The 20,933-nt window shown below is 50.1% G+C and overlaps 2 protein-coding genes across 15 annotated transcripts in view; one reads left to right on the plus strand and one right to left on the minus strand.

Annotated features, from left to right (window-relative positions):
- The window catches only part of LOC105484319 (SURP and G-patch domain containing 2), a 45,567-nt gene extending 35,996 nt beyond the window's left edge, over positions 1-9,571 (minus strand). For 5 of the 13 annotated variants that reach the window (XR_988915.3, XR_988901.3, XR_011617879.1 and 2 more), the window contains exons 1-3: positions 9,213-9,258; positions 6,637-6,768; positions 517-2,127 (exon numbers count right to left, since the gene is read on the minus strand). Coding sequence is in view for 8 of the 13 variants with exons in the window: in XM_071087751.1 (XP_070943852.1) it covers positions 517-2,127; positions 6,637-6,768; positions 9,213-9,243 (1,774 nt within the window). In the remaining 5 variants the exon portion in view is untranslated. Of the gene's footprint in view, positions 1-516; positions 2,128-6,636; positions 6,769-8,771; positions 8,959-9,160; positions 9,297-9,485 lie in introns of those variants that run through there. The other 8 variants (XR_003019457.2, XM_011746380.2, XM_011746158.3 and 5 more) reach the window with 4 other exon arrangements.
- Positions 9,523-20,933, plus strand: part of LOC105484695 (armadillo repeat containing 6) — a 28,559-nt gene continuing 17,148 nt past the window's right edge. For both annotated transcript variants that reach the window (XM_011746724.3, XM_011746813.3), the window contains exons 1-4: positions 9,523-9,655; positions 10,988-11,053; positions 19,340-19,506; positions 20,647-20,729. In XM_011746724.3, coding sequence (XP_011745026.2) covers positions 10,989-11,053; positions 19,340-19,506; positions 20,647-20,729 — 315 coding nt within the window. In that variant the 5' untranslated portion in view covers positions 9,523-9,655; position 10,988. The remainder of the gene's footprint in view (positions 9,656-10,987; positions 11,054-19,339; positions 19,507-20,646; positions 20,730-20,933) is intronic.

A 20,933-nucleotide genomic window follows, 5' to 3' on the forward strand; every position in this document is an offset into this window, starting at 1 on the left:
GACTTTTATGGTAAACAGCAGATTCCTAAGACACATTCACAGAATGAATGGCAGACATATATTGGCCAATGTGCATTTTCTACTAAAATCTTGATTTGTTTCCAATTGGCTAAAGAGCTTCTGTGTAAAAAAATCTCAAATAAAAGACATTACTGGCCGGGCGCGGTGGCTCAAGCCTGTAATCCCAGCACTTTGGGAGGCCGAGACGGGGGGATCACGAGGTCAGGAGTTCGAGACCATCCTGGCTAACACGGTGAAACCCCGTCTCTACTAAAAAATACAAAAAACTAGCCGGGCGAGGTGGTGGGCGCCTGTAGTCCCAGCTACTCGGGAGGCTGAGGCAGGAGAATGGCGTAAAAACCCGGGAGGCGGAGCTTGCAGTGAGCTGAGATCCGGCCACTGCACTCCACCCTGGGCGACATAGCGAGACTCCGTCTCAAAAAAAAAAAAAAAAAAAAAGACATTACCAAACAAAGACGAAAAACAACAAATAGAAACTTTGGCTGTTTTCCTTACCATCACTCAGACTACTTGGAGCCTTGGCCTGAATTTCGGGTTTGGTAGGAGGAATCATTTTCTCCTCCTCTCGCGTCGGCTCTGGTTCGGCTTTCTTAACCTGGAGGGGACACCCGCTGCTGACTAGCCAGGCCTTCAGGTGGTCTATGTACTCTCTCCCAAACAAAGTGGAGTCTTCGAAGTTTGGAAATGCAGCAGGTGATGGAGCTATATCTTGCAGGCCGACAGCTTCTAAGATTTTCTCTTGCCGGAAAGAAGAGGCCAAGGAGAATGTCTGTCCCAAAAGGGCCAAAGACTTCCGGCAGAGAGAATTGGTGGTTTCTAGGGCAAGAGCCAAGTCCAGGGGGTTACTGAGGGTCTTCATCTTGACACTCAGCTCGTAGGCATTGCAGGCCATAAGCAGAGGTGTGACACTCTTCAGAAGCCGGTCTTGAAGTCTCATTATGTACTTGTCAAAGGGCTTTATGATTTCAAAAAAGCAATTTTTGGTCTTCACAGCACCTTTGTCTAAAAGCATGTTTAAAAACTCATTATCAACTCTGGGTGTTTTCAAAGCAGAGTGCTTTAAAAATTTGATAGTAAAAAAGCAAAAATCTCTGTGCTCTGGTTTTAAGGAACATTTGAATGAGGCAAGCATTTTAGCACAGGTTTCTGTTTCAAGTTCAAAGAGAGTCTGGAAAAGCTGGGAAAATTTAATATCATCTTTTATGGTGTGGAATCCTGCCCATTTGATTATTTCTATCCCAAATCTTGAAAAAACATCAGACTTATCTACGATGTCAAAGCTCATCTTTCTTCTGGGGAGCCGAAGATTCTTCAGATCCAGCCCCAGAGGGATCTTCTGAATGGGGAACTGGATATCTCCTGTCCCTGGGTTTGTCCCCAGGGTCACATCAGGACTTGGAGTGGTTTTCTGGATTTGGTTAGTGCCCTGAGTTTTGGGAGTAATACGATTCATGGTGGGTATTTTTTTTGTGCTCACATTTCTCAATGTGACAAGTTTCCCAACACCCCCCTTAGCTGTGAGCAGGCCCTGAGACTCCCCCTTTCCTAGGAGGGAACCTTCCTGGTCAACGATGTTTAAAGCTCGGCCTCTGGCCTGGACTTGACTGCTGCCCCTGAGCACAGAGTCAGCCTCCCCAGGATGGTCTACGTCATAATCCCGACTCTCCTTCTCCAAACACTCTTTCTCAATCAGCCTGGAAGATCCAAAGTCTCCCAAAACTGCAGAGGGACCAAAACTATACTCCTGTGACCAAGAGGAGGACTCTTGAGAAACTGGATGGCCAAAGTCTTGCTCCCAAGAACCACGGAGCGCAAATTTCCAGTCCTGAGAACGGAAATGTCCCAATTTCCGGTGGCCAATGACCTGGTCCCGAGAATCAGAGTGAGAAAATTCCAGATCCCGGCCACATTCTTTGCGAAAGTAGCTGTCATCACTGATGGAAGGGTTGCTTGATCTGAAGGAAGGCCCTGGAAATACGTCACTTCTCAGGCCTTCTCTTCCGGCGTCTCGCGAGTGAGCTACAGATCCACTGAGGGAGTATCTGCTATCGCTGTGGACATCATCATACATCTCTGCTCTGGATCTTGGGACTGCCCTTAAGAGATCTGAAATAAACCATTCAAAAAAAGAAGAAGCCAAAAGGTACTTTAGACCAGAGGATGCAAACAGTGCAAACAAACAGTCCACGATCACCAGGCAGGAAAAGTGCTTTATACACCTCAGTGCTGTTTGCCAATCCGTATTTGTTGCTAACATTTAAAATGTGTGTGGTGTCATTTAAAAATCTGGATCGACTACTTACTAAAACAGGAGATCTAAAAGCACCAACCCTGAGTTTGCCCTGATGACAATCAACCCAGGATGGGCAGCAGCAGCCCAACGGGCAAGACACAGACTCTCTAAGTTGGCACCAACAGCCCTCGCTCATTCAGATCCCCTACTCTCTAGCCATCTGGGTTGGCAATCCCTCTTTTAGTCTGAGGAAAGGGTGTTTGGTCCCCAAATAACCTGGATATCTTTACTGCAACTGGAACACTTCTGTGTTTCTACTTCTATCTCAGAACAGATAGGTTTTACTGAGGTTACCTGCCTTCACCACTTCCTAGAAGGAAGTCTCAGCCCACGGTGCAACCGTGAGGCTAGATGAACCATAGCTAACACCACACCCACCACAGCTGACCCAAAGTTGGCTGAACCTATCCCTTGGAAAGGTAGGCCAGGCCAATCAACCCTCTCTCTGGAGCTGAAAAACCACAGACTGAGGCAGGCAGGAGGGAGGGCAGAAGCTTAGCAAGATACATCAAGAGAGGCCATGATGGAAACGGAACAGTGTCTACTTCTGTCCTTCTCCATGTAGAAAAGGGGAAATGGGTCAGGCACAGTGGCTCAAACCTATAATCCCTGCACTTTGGGAGGCCGAGGTGGGAGGATCACTTGAGCCCAGGAGTTTGAGACCAGCCTGGGCAATAGAGCAAGACCCTGTCTCTGTCAAAAAGAAAAAAGGGCATAGGGGAAGATATATTTGCATTTGCTTAATCACATGGAGAAACTGTAAGAAGCAAGGAATAGAAGCGATGAACTATGGGCATATGAGAACAGCGGGCCTCAGGGAGAGTTTTCATGGAGCGCCTTTCTTTCTAGCTTTTCAATCAGAATCAATGACCTAGTTTAAAAAAAAAAAATGAATAGGGAAAGAGAGGTGCCAGGAGGTAGTAATGGGTTAAGAGGTCACAGGAAGCCAAAGTGTGTATAAATCCTAGTTCATTTGTTCAACAAGTACAAACTGGGCACCTACTGTGTGCAAGCACAGTACTAGGCACTGAAGTTATGGCAAGAAAATAAGAACTCTCTGAAACGTGTCAGTTGAGAGAGTCAGACAAAAAACAGGAATATATCAGATACAAGTAAGTACCAAGAAGACAAATCAAGCAGGTGGGAACCTGAGAAGGCAATGGCATTTTGAGACAGGCTGGTCAAGGAGAGTAGCTCTTTTTTTTTTTGAGACGGAGTCTCGCTCTGTCACCCAGGGTGGAGTGCAGTGGCTGGATCTCAGCTCACTGCAAGCTCCGCCTCCCGGGTTCACGCCATTCTCCTGCCTCAGCCTCCCAAGTAGCTGGGACTACAGGCGCCCGCCACCTCACCCGGCTAGTTTTTTGTATTTTTTTAGGAGAGACGGGGTTTCACCATGGTAGCCAGGATGGTCTCAATCTCCTGACCTCGTGATCTGCCCGTCTCGGCCTCCCAAAGTGCTGGGATTACAGGCTTGAGCCACCGCGCCCGGCCAAGGAGAGTAGCTCTAACACTTTTTTTTTCTTTTTTTTTAGAGACAGAGTCTCACTCTGTTGCCCAGGCTAGAGTACTGGAGTACTGGAGTGCCGGGGCGCGATCTTGGCTCACTGCAACCTCCACCTCCCGGGTTCAAGCTGTTCTTCTGTTTCAGCCTTCTGGGTAGCTGCGATTACAGGGGCCCGCCACATTTCTGTATTTTTAGTAGAGACGGGGTTTCACGATGTTGGCCAGGCTGGTCTCAAACTCCTGACCTCAGGTGATCTGCCCACCCTGGCCTCCCAAAGTGCTGGGATTACATGTGTAAGCCACTGCACCCAGCCATCTTTTTTTGAGACAGGGACTCACTCTGTGGCCCAGGCTGGAGTACAATGGCACAAACACGGCTTACTGCAGCCTCAATTTCCTGGGCACAAGCCAACTTCCTGCCTCAGCCTCCCAAGTAGCCAGAGCCATAAGTACATGCCACCATGCCCAGATAACTTTTTATTTTTTGTAGAGAGGGAGTCTCACTTTTTTGCCCAGACTAGTCTGTAACTCCAGGGCTCAAATGATCCTCTTGCCTCAGCCTCCCAAAGTGGTGAGATTGCTGGTGTGAGTCACTGTGCCCAGGCCCCTAATCTTTCTGGAGGTAACTAAGATATGTATTGGTGCTTGAGTCTCTAGGTAAAGTTAAAGATTTAAATCTCCATCTAAATAAAACATAAATATTCAGTATTACATACATGCATTACACTAAAACAACTAAAGAATGCACAAATACCATGGATACGGTTATACCTCAGAGGGATAAGCAAGCAGTTAGGAGAACTTTAATTTTAACGTTTACTTCTTATTTGTTCCAATATTTTATAACAGGAATGTTTGTGTGTAGTACGCATGTGATTATTGAAAACTCAAGATCTGAAGACAATCTCTGAGCCTGCTTTGTCCAGGTCCAGAGCATGTTTGTTATTCCTACCCCAAACACTTAGAAGTCACCCAACACAGGAGACCTCCTCCACCCCAAGGCTGGTGTGGCTGGGAGCAGCACTGTCTGTGCTACCCAGAGGAGACAGGCAGAGGAGTGAGTACACGATGTACTTCCCTGGGGCAGGAAAGGGCAACCAAATCAGCCTCAAGGCATGCTAAGGCTTCCCGGGGGAAGGCACCTGTGATCTGTCTTGAGGGAATTTACCAGGCAGTGCTGGGACAGGAGGAATTCAAAGCGTAGGTAGCAGGCAGCACAGCAGCCCTCAGTGTGAGGCCCAAGGCAGGAGGTGAAGGACCCTTCATGTCATCCTGCGATCTGTGCAGGCACTGTTTTTGATTCTGCTGGCATGGTGTGTCAAAACCTTCCAATGGGAATGTTTTCAGACAGGGCCTAAAATCAGCAGCTCTACAGGCCACCCCATGCCCTCCTGTCTTGTTTATATTGTGGCCTGACTGCTCCTGCACTCCTCTGAGGGTGTGTCCTGTAGTGGGGAGGCCCAAGAGGCCAAGGAGAGCAGTGGTTCAGTAAGGCTGTCACTAACAGATCTGTGGATCAACTCTATAAAAGGGAGACATGAGGGGAATGAAGCCAGAAACAGAGAGACGCTGCAGAAGGAGATTGTTCTGATTATCCAGGTAAGAACTGGTAGAGCTGGCCGGGTGTGGTGGCTCACGCCTGTAATCCCAGCACTTTGGGAGGACGAGGCAGGTGGATCACAAGGTCAGGAGTTCAAGACCAGCCTGACCAACATAGTGAAACCCCATCTCTACTAAAAAAAAATACAAAAAAATTAGCCGGGCATGGTAGCAGGCGCCTGTAATCTCAGCTACTCGGGAGGCTGAGGTAGGAGAATTGCTTGAACCCGGGAGGCAGAGGCTGCAGTGAGCCAAGATCACGTCACTGCACTCCAGCCTGGGCGACAGTACAAGACTCTGTCTCAAAAAAAAAAAAAAATTAAGTGGTGATGGGGATGGAGCCAGGAAATGGATCCAAGAACCTTTCTTGGTGCTGTGAGCAGTGGCTCATGCCTGCAATCGCAACACACTGGAGGCAGAGGTGGGAGGGTAGCTTGAGCCCAGGAGTTGCAGACCAGCCTGAACAACATAGCAAGACCCCATATCTATTAAAAGAAAAAAAAAAAAACCACCAAAAAACAAAACTGGGCTGGGCTCGGTGGCTTATGCCTATAATCCCAGCATTTTGGGAGGCCAAGGCAAGCGGATCACCTGAGGTCAGGAGTTTGAGACCAGCCCGGCCAACATGGTAAAACCCCATCTCTACTACAAATACAAAAATTAGCCGGGCGTGGTGGTGCATGCCTGTAATCCCAGCTACTCAGGAGGCTGAGACAGGAAAACCGCTTGAACCCAAGAGGCAGAGGTTGCAGTGAGCCGAGATCCCTCCAATGCCCTCTAGCCTGGGAGACAAGAGTGAAACTCTGTCTCAAAACAAACAAACAAAACTGTCCTGAGCTGGGTCGGGGAGGATATACTGCGAGAGGCTCCAGATATCTGCGTAATGATGACTGACAGATCAAAACATTATCCCCTGGCCAAGTGCAGTGGCTCATGCCTATAATCCCAGCACTCTGGGAGGCAGAGATGGGAGGATGGCTAGAGCCTAGGAGTTCACGGTTGCAGTGAGTTAAAACTGTGCCATTGTACTTCAGCCTGGGGGAGACAGTAAGACTCTGTCTCAAAAACTAAACCAAACCAAAATAAAAAACCATTATCTCCTAAATAGGGAATGTAAGGATCAGAGGACTGGTATTATTTGCCCAAGGTACTGCAATCTTCCTGCCGTGGCCCTAAGATAGACCCCCAACCAAAACAACAACAACAATACTTTATTTTACCTTGAGCTTTAAACTGAAGAGTTTCGCTTACAGCCTCACCGCTGGCATCCATGTGATATCGCTTGGCTTTTTCTTGTAATACAGCATCAAAAGTCTCCTGTGTAATTCGTCTGGCTGCCATGTTATTTTGCCCTATGGTGAGACAGAAAAAACTACACTAAGAGTAACAACTTGGGGCTGGGCATGGTGGCTCATGCCTGTAATCCTGGCACTTTGGGAGGTTGAGGTGGGCCGATCGCCTGAGCTCAGGAGTTCGAGACCAGCCTAGGCAACATGGTGAAACCCCCGTCTCTACTAAAATACAAAAAATTCAGGCTGCGTATGGTGGCTCACACCTGTAATCCCAGCACTTTGGGAAGCTGAGGTGGGCGGATCATTTAAGATCAGGAGTTCGAGACCAGCCTGGCCAACATGGCAAAACCCTGTCTCTACTAAAAACACAAAAATTAGCCGGGCGTGGTGGTGTGCACCTTTAATCCCAGCTACTTGGGAAGCTGAGGCAAGCAAATTGCTTGAACCTGGGAGGTGGAAGTTGCAGTGGGCTGAGATCATGCCACTGCACTCCAGCCTGGGCAACAGAGTGAGACTCCATCTCAAAAAAAAAAAAAAAAAAAAAAAGCACCAGGCATGGTGGCACGTGCCTGTAATCCCAAATACTCAGGAGGCTGAGGCATGGGAATTGCTTGAACTGGGGAGACAGGTTGCAGTGAGCTGAGATCATGCCACTGCACTCCAGACTGGGGGACAGAGCGAGACTCTGTCTCAAGGGGGAAAAAACAACAACAACACACACACACACACACACACACACACACACACACACACACACATAAAACTGTGCTCACAGAACCTGTTCTATTTCACCTAATCCTCAAAGTAAGGAGGCAGTAATCCATAATCCTCGCATGGAACTTCAGAGGCAGGCTGGACCCTTTTTATTTTTTATTTATCTTTAATTTTTTTAGTAGAGATAGGGTTTTGCCAGGTTGGCCTGGTTGGTCTCGAACTCCTGACCTCAAGTAATCTGCCCACCTTGGATGGACTCTTTTAAGGGGGCCTCTGCCCTCACGAAGTTCACAGGTGTGTGCTGGCTGAAAAGGAGCAAAGACAAATCTCTGAGCCCATCTCCTTGGAATCCATTAAAAGCAGCTCTGTGAAAGCAGTTCTATCTGCTGGAGGAAGGTGTCAACCAACACACGCAACTGAGCATAACAGAGTAGGAAGGGTGGGACCACAACCCTCGCAAATCGTGGTTAGGAAAGAAGAGATCAATCTTTTTTTTCTTTCTTTTTTTGAGACTCTCTCTGTTGCCCAGGCTGGAGTGCAGCGGCATGCTCACTGCAACATCCGCCTCCTGGGCTCAAGCAATTCTCCTGCCTCAGCCTCCTGAGTAGCTGGGATTACAGGAGTCCGTCACCGCATCCGTCTAATTTTTACATTTGAGGCAGAGATGGGGTTTCACCATGTTGGCCAGGCTGGTCTTGAATTCCTGACCTCAAGTGATTCGCCCACTTCGGCCTCCCAAAGTGCTGGGATTCCAGGCGTGAGCCACTGCGCCCGGCCCAGGATCGCTCTTTTCCCATTTCACAGACTCAGTAGTGCACAGAGGCTCTGAGAACTTCCTTCCCTTCTAAAAGAAGCCTCTTGACGGTGAGTGGCGGGACCCCCAACCAGTGACAATGAACGAGTGACAGAGTCCATTCTGTGCTGGGTCCTTGCGCGATCTCCCAACCACCCACTGAAGAGGCAGGTCCTGTTACGAATGACATTAGGGTGAGGAGGCAAAGGGAGACAGACTCAACGACCCATTCAAGATCAGACAGCCCAGATTTGAACCTGGCAAAGAGCGTATTCATGCATCCAAAGCCCCGAAGAATGGGTAAAAAAAGAAGCAACATTTTGGGGTCCAGGGGCTGCATCCTTAACCATCAAGATATCCCGCCTCGCAAAATCTCCAACTTTAAGACGCAACCCGTAGGGTCGATTTCCCATCACGATCTCCCCCTCGTCCCATCCTTCAGCCCTTTTCCCTGGGTGCCCCCTTGTTCTCTGCTGGCAAAGGGCAGGGTTCCAGGGTCAGGTGACCCAGGTTCAAATCACACGATCCTAAGCTTTCTGTGCCTCCGTTTCCCTACCTACGGAAAGGGCAGCTAGTAAACGGGCTGGTGTGTGGGCTGAACCGGTTCTAAAGAGGGGAAGGGCCCGATGCAGCGCTGGGCGCCGTTATCTCCTCCCCAGCGGGGGCCGCTCCGAGTTCGGGAGGAATGAATGAACGACTGAACCAATGAGCCTTTGTGGAAGCGGCCCGCCGTCTCCCGGTCTCTGAGGGCGAGGAAATAGGGGCGCCGGGCCCGGGAGGCCGCAGCCGGCCACCCGGGCCAACCTGGTGGGGACGCGGCCGCCGCCGCAGCCAGAGGGCCGAGCCTGCGACGCCATCACGGAGCCCGGGGCGAGACCCCAAGGCCGAGCCCGAGCCTCCCACCCCGGGACCCACCCACCGACGACGCCAGGGCCCGGGCCTCACCCCGAGACCACCGCGCGCGGAGCCGCCCCCGCCGCCGCCTCAGGCTCCTCACCCGCCGCCGCCGCCGCGCGAGGCGGGGACATGCAAATGAACCAACGGTCTCCGCAGCGCCGCGCCGCGCAGGCGCAAGCCGCCGCCGAGTCCTGGTGCGCAGGCGCGGGCCGCCGCTGCCCGGCTCTCTTGCGCAAGCGCGGTGGCCGCTTCTCCTGGGCGGACGCTCCGGAGGCAAAATGTTTCCCTGCTCGGGGCGGCGAGCACCGTGACCGTCCCGGAAAGGGCGGCAAAGACGCCTCCGTCGCGCACGAGGGGGCCTCGTTGTCTTTACCTTGGTTTGCGGTCGTCCTTGGTTATCGTGAGCCGTCCGCAGGGCTCTGGGAGGCCGAGCCTGGGGGCGCCACGGCGCCTGCGCGCGTACGGCGGCCGGAAGGGGCTAGAGGCAGCGCCCTGGGTGACAGCGGTGCGCCCCACCTTTCCCCACGTGGCCGCGAAGACCGGGTGAGACGCGGCGGCTGCCGAAGCCTGTCGCGCGTGGATTGGGGAGTGGGGGCGCCGTAGGGTCGGGCTGGCGCGACCCTCGGGTACGTGGTCTGGGGGGAAAAAATTGAAAGAATTTTACAGAAGCCGCCTGGGGATAAAATCCCCGGCTTCTCTGGCCTTCGCTTTCTTTTCATTCATTTTGTTTATTCATTCATTACCTGTGCACTGAGTGCCTGCTGTGTGTTGGGCCCCGTCCTAGGCAGTGGGGACAAGGAGGCTACAGGGTACAAATAATTGAGTGAACGATGTCGCTCTAGATACGGGTGATGGTGTGCAAATAATAAAAGAGTGGAGAGCAGGGCTGCTGTTTACCTGGAAGTGGCTTTGAAGGGTATCTCTTGAGTGCTGGGAAGGATGAGAAAGGCGGGGAAGAGCAGCTGGGAAGGCTTAGGTAGAGAAAGTGCCCATAAGGAGGCTGGGTTTTCTGAGAGGGTTGGGAAGCCACTACTGGGCTTTGAGCAGGTGAGTGAGGTGGAGTCTAGGCTCTGGGAGTGGCAGGTGAGGCCGCCCTTATGGGAGGCTGGTGTTTGAACCAGAGTAGGTGTGGCTGGTAGAGGGAGATGTGGATGGAGTCTTTTAGGGTCCCCAGCATGTTATGGCACACTTTTCTAATTTTCTTTTGAGACGGAGTCTCTCTCTGTCGCCCAGGCTAGAGTGCAGTGGCATGATCTCGACTCACTGCAACCTCCATCTCTCGGGTTCAAGGCATTCCCCTGCCTCAGCCACCGGAGTAGCTGGGACTACAGGTGCGCAACACTGTACCCGGCTAAATTTTGTAATTTTTAGTAGAGACGGGGTTTCTCCCTGTTGCCCAGGTAGGTCTCAAACTCCTGGCCTCAAGTGATCTGCCCGCATTGGCCCCCCAAAGTACTGGGATTACAGGCATGAGCCACCGCGCCCGGCCCCCCTTATTTTTTCTTTTGAGACAGAGTCTTGCTGTTGCCCAGGCTGGAGTGCAGTGGCGAGATCTCTGCTCACCGCAACCTCCACTCCCCAGGTTCAAGCGATTCTCCTGCCTCAGCCTACTGAGTAGCTGGGATTACAGATGTGCACTATCTTGCCTGGCTAATTTTTTGTATTTTCAGCAGAGACAGGATTTCGCTATGTTGGCCAGGCTGGTCTCAAATTCCTGACCTCAAGTGATCTACCTGCCACAGCCTCCCAAAGCGCTGGGATTATAAGCGTGAGCCACCACACCTGGCCAGCACAGTTTTCTTGAGCAGAATCCTGGCTGAGAGAAGGAAACTGGCTGCCAATAGGGGCCTTACTCACCTTCTGTTTTACCCTCAGCATGCCTGATGGATCACAGGGACTGGTACTGCTGTCTCCCCCCTTTCAGCCTAGGCTATTCTCCAGGTAATTCTTACTTGGCCATCCCTAGGCACCATTTTATGTGTTTCAAATCTGTACTTTCCTCCCCCAACCCAGCCCTGTGCCAGATCTAGGGGACCTTGGAGGACTCAGGTCAGGGGTGGTCACAGAGCCAGACCTCCCCAACTCACCTCAGGAGTGGGTGGAAGGGAGGGGTTGTGGGTTGGGGAGAGGAGGCCAGAGAGCACGGGCTCTGAGTAGCCAGGAAAGGCAGCCACTTGGAAGGGCTGACAGAAGCTCCGCAGAGGACTGAGAATCCGAAGTATATGAGACAGGTGTCAAATCAATTTAGAAAGTTTATTTTGCCACCGGGCGCGGTGGCTCAAGCCTGTAATCCCAGCACTTTGGGAGGCCGAGACGGGCGGATCACAAGGTCAGGAGATTGAGACCACCCTGGCTAACACGGTGAAACCCCATCTCTACTAAAAGATACAAAAAACTAGCCGGGCGAGGTGGTGGGCGCCTGTAGTCCCAGCTACTCGGGAGGCTGAGGCGGGAGAATGGCGTAAACCCGGGAGGTGGAGCTTGCAGTGAGCTGAGATCCGGTCACTGCATTCCAGCCTGGGGGACAGAGCGAAACTCCGTCTCAAAAAAAAAAAAAAAAAAGAAAGTTTATTTTGCCAAGGTTAAGGACATGTCCATGACACAGCCTCAGGAGGTCCTGACAACATGTGCCCAAGGTGGTTGGGGCACAGCTTGCTTTTATACATTTCAGGGAGACATGAGACATAAATGAGTACGTGTAAGATGGTCACAGGTAGATTGTGTTCTTTTGAGTCTTTGGTCAGCCTTTCACTGAATACACGATTTACATGGGGGACAGGGCAGGTAGAGGAATAGTCATTTATGCCTCAGTCCGACTCATGAATCTGCTGTTTTTTGTTTGTTTTTTGTTTTGTTTTTGAGACAGTCTCACTCTGTCGCCCAGGCTGGAGTGCAATGGCGTGATCTCAGCTCACTGCAACCTCCACCTCCTGGGTTCATGCAATTCTCTTGCCTCAGCCTCCTGAGTAGCTGGGATTGCAGGCGCCCACCACCACGCCCAGCTAATTTTTGTATTTTTAGTAGAGACAGGGTTTCACCATGTTGGTCAGGCTGGTCTCAAATTCCTGACCTCAGGTGATTCACCCGCCTCAGCCTCCCAAAATGCTGGGACTACAGGCGTGACCAGTGGCCAAATCTGCATTTTTACGTAAACTTTAGGGTAGAGAGAGCAACCGGATATGTATTTTTGTCTCAGGTGAGCTGAGGGATGACTTTCTGTCCTGCACCTGTGAAGATCACCTATCTATTTACATTGCCAGGGTGAAATTCAACAAAACTGTTTTTGGGTAAAGATCTTGAGGGCCACAAGGAATTTCCTGGCCTGGCCAGGGTGGTGGGAGTAGAGTCCCCCACTCCTTTCTTCCTACTGAGAAACTCTTTATATTACTCTTCCTTCACCTTTGACCTTGGAAATCCATAGCACCACTTAAAGAGCTCCCTTTTCTTCTGGGGCATAAAGGAAAGGGGCCTATCTGCAAAGGAGGGAGATGGGACTCCTGCATAAACTTGCTGAATTGCCTCTTAAGCAACAAAGAAAAAGAACAAATAGCTAACATTTATTGAGCCTGTCCATATCCTTTTCTGAGGAATGTATAGGAGTTGGCTGAATTTTTCACTACTGCCCTATGAGGTATATTCGTGTTTATCTCTGACACAGGAGGGAATTGAAGAAAAGTGCATCTGGCTGGGCACAGTGGCTCACGCCTATAATCCCAGCACGATGGGAGCCTGGCCAATATGGTGAAACCCCGTCTCTACTAAAAATACGAAAATTAGCCGGGCGTGGTGGCGTGGGCCTGTAGTTCCAGCTGCTTGGAGGCTGAGGCACAAGAATCACTTGAACCCAGGAGGCAGAGGTTGTGGTGAGCCAAGATTGTGCCACTGCACTCCAACCTGGGCAACAGAGCAAGACTCCGTCTAAAAAAAAAAGAAAAGAAAAGGGCATTGAAGTGGAGGGCGTGGGAACTGGGTTCTGCAGGCTGGCTGGGAGCCAGTCCTTCTCCCCTCAGGCAGTGTGCAGTGCACAGTGGGCATCTGCAGGAACACAGATGGAATGTGTACATCCCCTGCCACTGCCTGAAAAGAGAAGCATGGGCCAGAGTGACCTGTTTCTTTTTCCTTTTTTTTTTTTTCTTTTTCTTTCTTTTTTTTTTTTTCCTTTTGAGACGGGGTCTTACTTTGTCACTCAGGCTGGAGTGCAGCGATGTGATCTTGGCTCTTCAGCCTTGACCTCCCTGGGCTCCCCCTCAGCCTCCCAAATAGCTGTAACTACAGGTGCATGCTACCACACCTGGCTAATTTTTGTATTTTTTTTATAGAGGTGGAGTTTCACCACATGCCCAGGCTGGTCTCAAACTCCTGGCCTCACGTGATCCTCCCACCTCGGTCTCCCAAAGTGCAGACCACCATGCCTGGCCTGAAGCAGAAACTTGATAATTCCAGAATGGAAACTTGATATTACTGCAATAAGCAAGGTGGATATATTAAAACAATTAAAATTTAAAAAGTTGTTAACCTCTGTTAGGCTCTGGACCTAAGGCCTGTTCCTCCCTTTGTCCTGACGGGATGGTGGCAAATGTTAGGTTCACTTGTGTCCTGTGAAGACCTTGTTAAGATCATCTATAGCAGGGGTCCCCAACTCCTGGGTCATGGACCCATACTGGTCCAGTGGTCCCTGGCCTGTTGGGACCTGGGCCACAAAGCAAGAGGTAAGCGTAGAGTGAGTGAGCAAAGCTTCATGTGTTATTTACAGCAGCTCTCCATCACTTGCATTGTGCCTGAGCGCCACCTCCTGTCAGATCAGCAGCATTAAATTTCCATAGGAGTATGAACCCTACTGTGAACTGCACATGCGAGGGATCTAGTAGGTTGCATGCTCCTTATGAAAATCTAATGCCTGATGATCTGTCACTGTCTCCCATCACCCCCAGATGGGACTGTCTAGTTGCCAGAGAACAAGCTCAGGGCTCCCACTGATCCTACATTACAGTGAGTTGTATAATTATTATATTACAATGTAATAATAATAGAAATAAAGTGCACAATAAATGTAATGAGCTTGAACCATTCCGAAACCATCCCCACCCCAGCCCCACCATATCCATGGAAAAATTGTCTTCCGCAAAACTGGTCCCTTAGGCTAAAAAGGTTGGGACTGCTGAGCTACAGGGTTGAAACAGAATTGCAAAGGGATTTGGTGTTTTTACCAAGAGTTTTATCTTACTTAACTCTATGTCCTGTCCCCAACTGTCAGAGGGGAAGGTACTGCCTGAGGTTAATGGGTCATCTAAGTGTTTATACCTACGCTGGTTTCCAGGGTGTGCCTATACTGGGTTTTACTTGTTTGTTTATTTATTTATTTTTTGAGACGGAGCCTCGCTCATGTTGCCCAGGCTGGAGTGCGGTGGCATGATCTTGGCTCACTGAAACCTCCATCTCCCAAGTTCAAGCCATTCTCCTGCCTCAGCCTCCCGAGTAGCTGGGATTACAGGCACCTCACTAATTTTTGTGTATTTAGTAGAGATGGGATTTTGCCATGTTGGCCAGGCTGGTCTTGAACTCCTGACCTCAGGTGATCTGCCTGCCTCGCCCTCCCAAAGTGCTGGGATTATAGGCGTGAGCCACCACTCCCAGCCTTACTTGCTTATTTTTATTTTATAAGGTGGGTTTGTGTGTATACACACACACACACACACATTTTTTTAAGAGATGTGGTCTCACTATGTTGCCCCAGGCTGGTCTCAAACTCCTGTGCTCAAGTGATCCCCCCACTTTAGCCTCCCAAGTTGCTGAGAGTACAGGCACAAGTCGTTGCTCAGTTCTTTTTGTTTTTAAACAGACTAGCACTTTAAGAAATTGAGCTATAATTTACATACCATAATAGCCACTCATTTGATTTAGTAATTTTTTTTTTCTTCTGGAGACAGGGTCTCTCCCTCTGTCACCCAGACTAGAGTGCAGTGGCCCAATCATAGGTCACTGCAGCCTTGAACTCCTGGGCTCAAATGATCCTCCTGCTTCAGCCTCCCAAGTAACTTCAACCATAGGCAAATGCCACTACACCCGACTGAATTTTTAATTTTTATTTTTGTAGACACAGGGCCCCCCTATGTTGTCCTTGCTGGTCTCAAACTCCAGGCTTCAAACAGTCCTCCCACCTTGGCCTCCTAAAGCACTGGGATCACAGGTGTGAGCCACCATGCCTGGCCTGATATAGTGATTTTACGTTTTCACAGAGTGGTACAACCATCATCACTATCTAATTCAAGAACGTTTTCATCACCCAAAAGGAAACTCTATACCCTTTAGAAGTTATTCCCCATTCCCTCTCCTCCAGTCCCTGGCAACACCCAATCTGCTTTCTGTGTCTGTGTATTTGTCTATTCTGGACATTTCATATCATTGGAATCGTGCAATATGAGGCCTTTTGTGTCTGGCTTCTTTGACAAGACATCATGTTTTTGAGGTCCATCCCCATTGTAACATGCTTCAGCACCTCATTCGTTTTTCTGGCTGAGTAATATTCCATCGTGCACACGGACCATTTTGTTTATCCATTCATCTGTTGGTAGACTCCCTCTCCTTTTCTTTGTTCTTGTGATTTATTTGTTGAAAACTCTGGGTGTTTGTCCTCTAGCTGATGTTCTCTTCCCAAAATCCCAAAAAGTAGGGATTTTGCAGATCATATCCCCATGGTGTTGGTTAAGGTGTCAGAGCTGTGCTGTGCAATACCGTAGTCACTCGTCACACATGGCTATTTACATTAACATAAATTAAAATGAAATAAAATTACACACTCAGTTCCTCAGTCGCACTGCCACACTTCAGCTGTGTGATAACCACAGAGGCCAATGGCATCTGTACTAGGCAGTGCAGATAGAGAACGTTTCATCATAGCAGAAAGTGCCCTGAATGCATGATCAGATTGAGGTTTGAGATTTTGGCACAGTGACTTCACAGGTGCATTTTGTTCTTATTCAGGAGGTAGGTGTTGCTGGTTTCTCTTTTGATGATGTGAGATCAAGCAGTAGATTCAGTTCCTGTCCACCCTTGTTAGGCTCCCTTGTTAATTTTACACCTGATGGTTTTGGATCCTGTGGGATCATTATCTGTTTCTCTCCTGTCTCGGCTGATCAGCTGAAATTGGAAGTGGAACTTTTCCTCATTCTCTTTTTGTAACCCGGGACCCTTTTGTACAAGGGAGGCAGGTTAAGTGCTAGATTCTTTTTTTTTTTTTTTTTTTTTTTTTGAGACAGAGTCTCACTCGGTCACCCGGGCTGGAGTGCAATGGCGTGATCTTGGCTCACCGCAAGCTCCGCCTCCCAGGTTCACGCCATTCTCCTGCCTCAGCCTTCCAAGTAGTTGGGACTACAGGCGCCCGCCACCACACCCGGCTAATTTTTTTTTTCTTTTTGTAGTTTTAGTAGAGATGGGGTTTCACTGTGTTAGCCAGGATGGTCTCGATCTTCTGACTTCATGATCCGCCTGCCTTGGCCTCCCAAAGTGCTGGGATTATAGGCGTGAGCCACCACGCCCAGTCAAGTGCTAGTTTCTTTTTTTAAAAAAATTGTTATCAATGATTGTAGAGACAGTGTCTCGCTACATTGGCCAGGCTGGTCTTGAACTCCTGGATTCAGGTGATCCTCCCATGTCAGCCAGCCTCCTGAGTAGTAGCTGGGAGTACAAGAGCATGCCACCACTCCCCACCAAGAGCTGGATTCTTGGTTGGCCAGTTTTCAGAAGCCTGAGCTGTATTTGTTTTAGTGTTATCTAAAAAATAGTATTATCTAAAAAAAATCAAAAGCACAGATTTTGATTTTTTTTTTTTTTTTTTTTAAGATGTAGTCTGGCTTTGTCAGCCAGGCTGGAGAACAGTGGCGTGATCTCGGCTCACTGCAACCTGCGCCTTCTGGGCTCAAGCAGTTCTTCTACCTCGGCCTCCCCAGTTGCTGGGATTACAGACGTGAGCCACCACACCTGGCCCAGATTTTGATTTTCATATGTACTGGAATTTATTTTTTTTTTTAAATGCTCACTTATCTGTAGCTATCAGGCACCCCTTAGGGTGTGGAAGCTTCCTTGCTTCCTGGTCTCACAGAATGCCCCAGGGTGACCTGCCCCATGACCTGCTGGGACCTGGAATCAGCCATTCCTCCAGAAGCCCCGGCTCCTTGTTTTTAAAGATTTTATATAGAGACAGGGCCTCCCTATGTTGCCCAGGCTGGTGTCGAACTCCTGCCCTCAAGCCATCTTCCCCCCTCAGCCTCCCAAAGTGCTGGGATTACAGGAGTGAGCCATCTAGCCCTGCCCCCAGCTCCTTTTCGTGGGAGATGGTAGAAACCATACATGGTGTTAGAGGTATTCAGTACAACTGTGCTATCATTTCTTCTAGGCATTTTTAGTTGCTATGACTAGAAAATTAGATCTTTGTTTACTTAAGAGAAAACACATGATGGGTTTATATGGATATTTCCATTTCGAATATAAGTTCTGAGATTTTTTTTTTTTTTTTTTTTTTTTTGAGACAGAGTCTCGCTCTGTCGCCCAGGCTGGAGTGCAGTGGCCAGATCTCAGCTCACTGCAAGCTCTGCCTCCCGGGTTCACGCCATTCTCCTGCCTCAGCCTCCCGAGTAGCTGGGACTACAGGCGCCCGCCACCTCGCCCGGCTAGTTTTTTGTATTTTTTTAGTAGAGACGGGGTTTCACCGTGTTAGCCAGGATGGTCTCGATCTCCTGACCTCGTGATCCACCCGTCTCGGCCTCCCAAAGTGCTGGGATTACAGGCTTGAGCCACCGCGCCCGGCCAAGTTCTGAGATTTTTTTCTCAACTTTGTTGAGGTATAATATGTACTTTTTTTTGAGACGGAGTCTTGCTCTGTTGCCCAGGCTGGAGTGCAGTGGTGCAATCTCGGCTCACTGCAACTTCTGCCTCCTGGGTTCAAACAATTCTCCTGCCTCAGCCTCCCGAGTGGCTGGGATCACAGGTGCCTGCCGCCATGCCCAGTTAATTTTTATATTTTTAGTAGAGATGGGATTTCACCATGCTGGCCAGGCTGGTCTTAAACTCCTGATCTCAGGTGATCCACCTGCCTCAGCCTCCCAAAGTGCTGGGATTACAGGCATGCACCTGTGCACCCAGCGAGTATGTATTTAATATAGTGTATATGTTATACTATATATAGTACATAAATGATACCAATATATTGCATATGTTTATATTATACAACTTGACGATTTTATATGCATGCAGATAGTGAAATACTCACCTCAATCAACAGTTACCTTTTTCTTTTTTGTGGTGAGAACACTTAAGATCTACCTTCTTGGCAAATTTCAAGTACACAATACAATATTGTTAATTATAGGGAGTTCCGAGTTTTCACTTGATTTTATGATATTAGAATCTTTTTTTTTTTTCCTTTTTGAGTCAGGGGCTTGCTCTGTTGCCCAGGTTAGAGTGCAGTGGAGCAATCTTGGCCTCCCAGGCTCAAGCGATCCTCCTACCTCAGCCTCCTGAGTAGCTGGGACTATAGGCATGTGCCACCACACTCAACTAATTTTAATTTTTATTTTTATTTTGGTAGAGACAGAATTTCGCCGCATTGTCCAGGCTGGTCTTGAACTCCTGGGCTCAAGCAGTCCTCCTGCCTCAGCCTCCCAAAGTGTTGGGATTATAGGCATTGACCCACCGCGCCCAGCCAGAATCTTTTTTCTTTTATGCTGATTCCTAATAATATAATCATTATTATTTGCTATGTCCATAATAGTTTCAGAATAACATTACTAGTATCATTATATTAAAGAACCACCTTTCTTAGATAAAATATAGTAAACTCTGTGTTCTCTTCTGCATTTTCTTTTTTTGTTTTTTTTTTTTTTTCCTGCAAGTTAGGGTCTCACTCTGTGGCCCAGGCTGGAGTGTAGTAGCATGATCATGACTCACTGCAGCCTTGACCTCCCAGGCTCAAGTGATCCTCCCACCTCAGCCTCTCAGAGTGCTGGGATTACAGGCTAAGTCACCACGCCCGGCCTCTTCTGTATTTGTAGAAGCCCTAGGGAAGTAGGGATATCACCCTTTCCTGTGATCTAGGTGGGAAGAATTTCTCCAGGGTGGTTGTAGGGCTCTGGTCCCTGGTAGATTCTTCCTAAGTGGCGTTTTCATGGTGGCCAGGCCCTGCCATTGCCTGCTCACCCTTGAGGTAGCTCTCTCTTTGCCCTAACTTCTCAGCTCAGGAGCATCTATTGGCTGCACACCAACATCAACGCAGGCGAAGATGGTCTCCAAGCGCATTGCCCAGGAGACCTTTGATGCAGCCGTGCGCGAGAACATCGAGGAGTTTGCGATGGGGCCAGAGGAGGCGGTGAAAGAGGCTGTGGAGCAGTTTGAATCGCAAGGTAGGGCGGTGTGACCGTCACCTGCCATCCGAGGCTCTCAGATGCAAGAGTGATGGGAGGGCCCTGCTGCCCCTCCCCGCTGGGGGTGCCACATGCCTGGCACAGAAACCAGGTGCCCACTGGGCCCTGTCCCCTCCAGCCTCTGCCCGAGGCAGGCTAGTTATCCTGCTCCCACCTCTCACACACCCTTTCTGTCCCTATTTCCACCTCGCCCAGATATTTATGGGCTGGATCCTTCTCATGAGTCTCATTTGATCATTTCCTTGAAGAGGTTTTCCCTGACCCTGGCCTGGGAAACGGGGCCCCTGCCTTCCTGCCCTACTCTGCCCCACCTCGAGCTTACAGAGGCAGAAGCAGCAGCAGCCTGTGGAAACAGGTGGCATGTTCAGACCAGGTGTGGAGGAGTGTGGTTATGAGGGGCTGTTTGCAATGGCGTGGGCGGCGTTAGGAGACCACGCCTAGCACAACTAGCCCCCACAGAGACCCTGACTGCAGGGAGCAGGAGTCCTGGGCAGGGGCCACCTGGCAGGCGCTGGACCCTGGGGCGGAGGCAGGGGGCTGGGAATGAACACCCCAGGCTCCCCTCCTCCTGCCTGCATCTCAAGTTCACTTCCCCATTGAACAAACCCAGGGTCCAGCCTCAGAGGTCAGAGGTCAGCCTTGCAGGCATAGAGTGGGGTATAGACCCCTAGACAGGGGCCAGTGGGACAAGCAAAGGCGTCCAGCACTGTAGGGGCTCCCTGTGGGGGTGCCAGCAGGGGCAAGAATGCAGCCAGAGCCAGGACGGATGGGAGTCCCAAGGGAGAAGGCCGTGGGGTCCCTCCCTCCCCTGTCAAGCCCACCAGGCAGCATGTGGCACCTCACCGCACAGACGTGGCCTGTGATGACAGCCTTGTGTGACAACGGCCTCACTACCACTCTGCTCCCTTTGACTGGCCCGTGGCCCAGTGGCAGAAATACCCAATACCCTCTACACCCCTGTGTTGATGTGGCATGGGCGGAAATAGGGAGGTGGGAGGCTTCTGGAGTGGGGTGGTCCCAGCAGAAGGGTCCTGAGGTGTGATTCCAGCAGGCCCACGGGAATGACAGCTGTCACTTGCTTTGTGACCCCTGTGTGCTTGCTTCCCCCGCCCCCAACAGGGGTTGATCTGAGCAACATTGTAAAGACAGCGCCTAAAGTCTCTGCAGACGGACCCCAGGAGCCCACACATGACATCCTGCAGGTAGGAATGGGCATCCCACACAGCAGGTCCTGCGTCACCTCTGTCTGGGGGCACCTCTTCCCTGTTTCCTGGATGGCAGAATGCAGGCTCTGAAGGTCATGCCCTTCCCAGCATGCATGGGCAAGCTCGAGTTTGCAGCCAGGTCTCCGAGTCCACGTCTGAGGGCGGCATGCCTTCCAATGCAGGGGACACCAAGCTCCTCGG

The sequence above is a fragment of the Macaca nemestrina genome, chromosome 20, assembly GCF_043159975.1.
Source record: "Macaca nemestrina isolate mMacNem1 chromosome 20, mMacNem.hap1, whole genome shotgun sequence".
Taxonomy (NCBI): domain Eukaryota; kingdom Metazoa; phylum Chordata; class Mammalia; order Primates; family Cercopithecidae; genus Macaca; species Macaca nemestrina.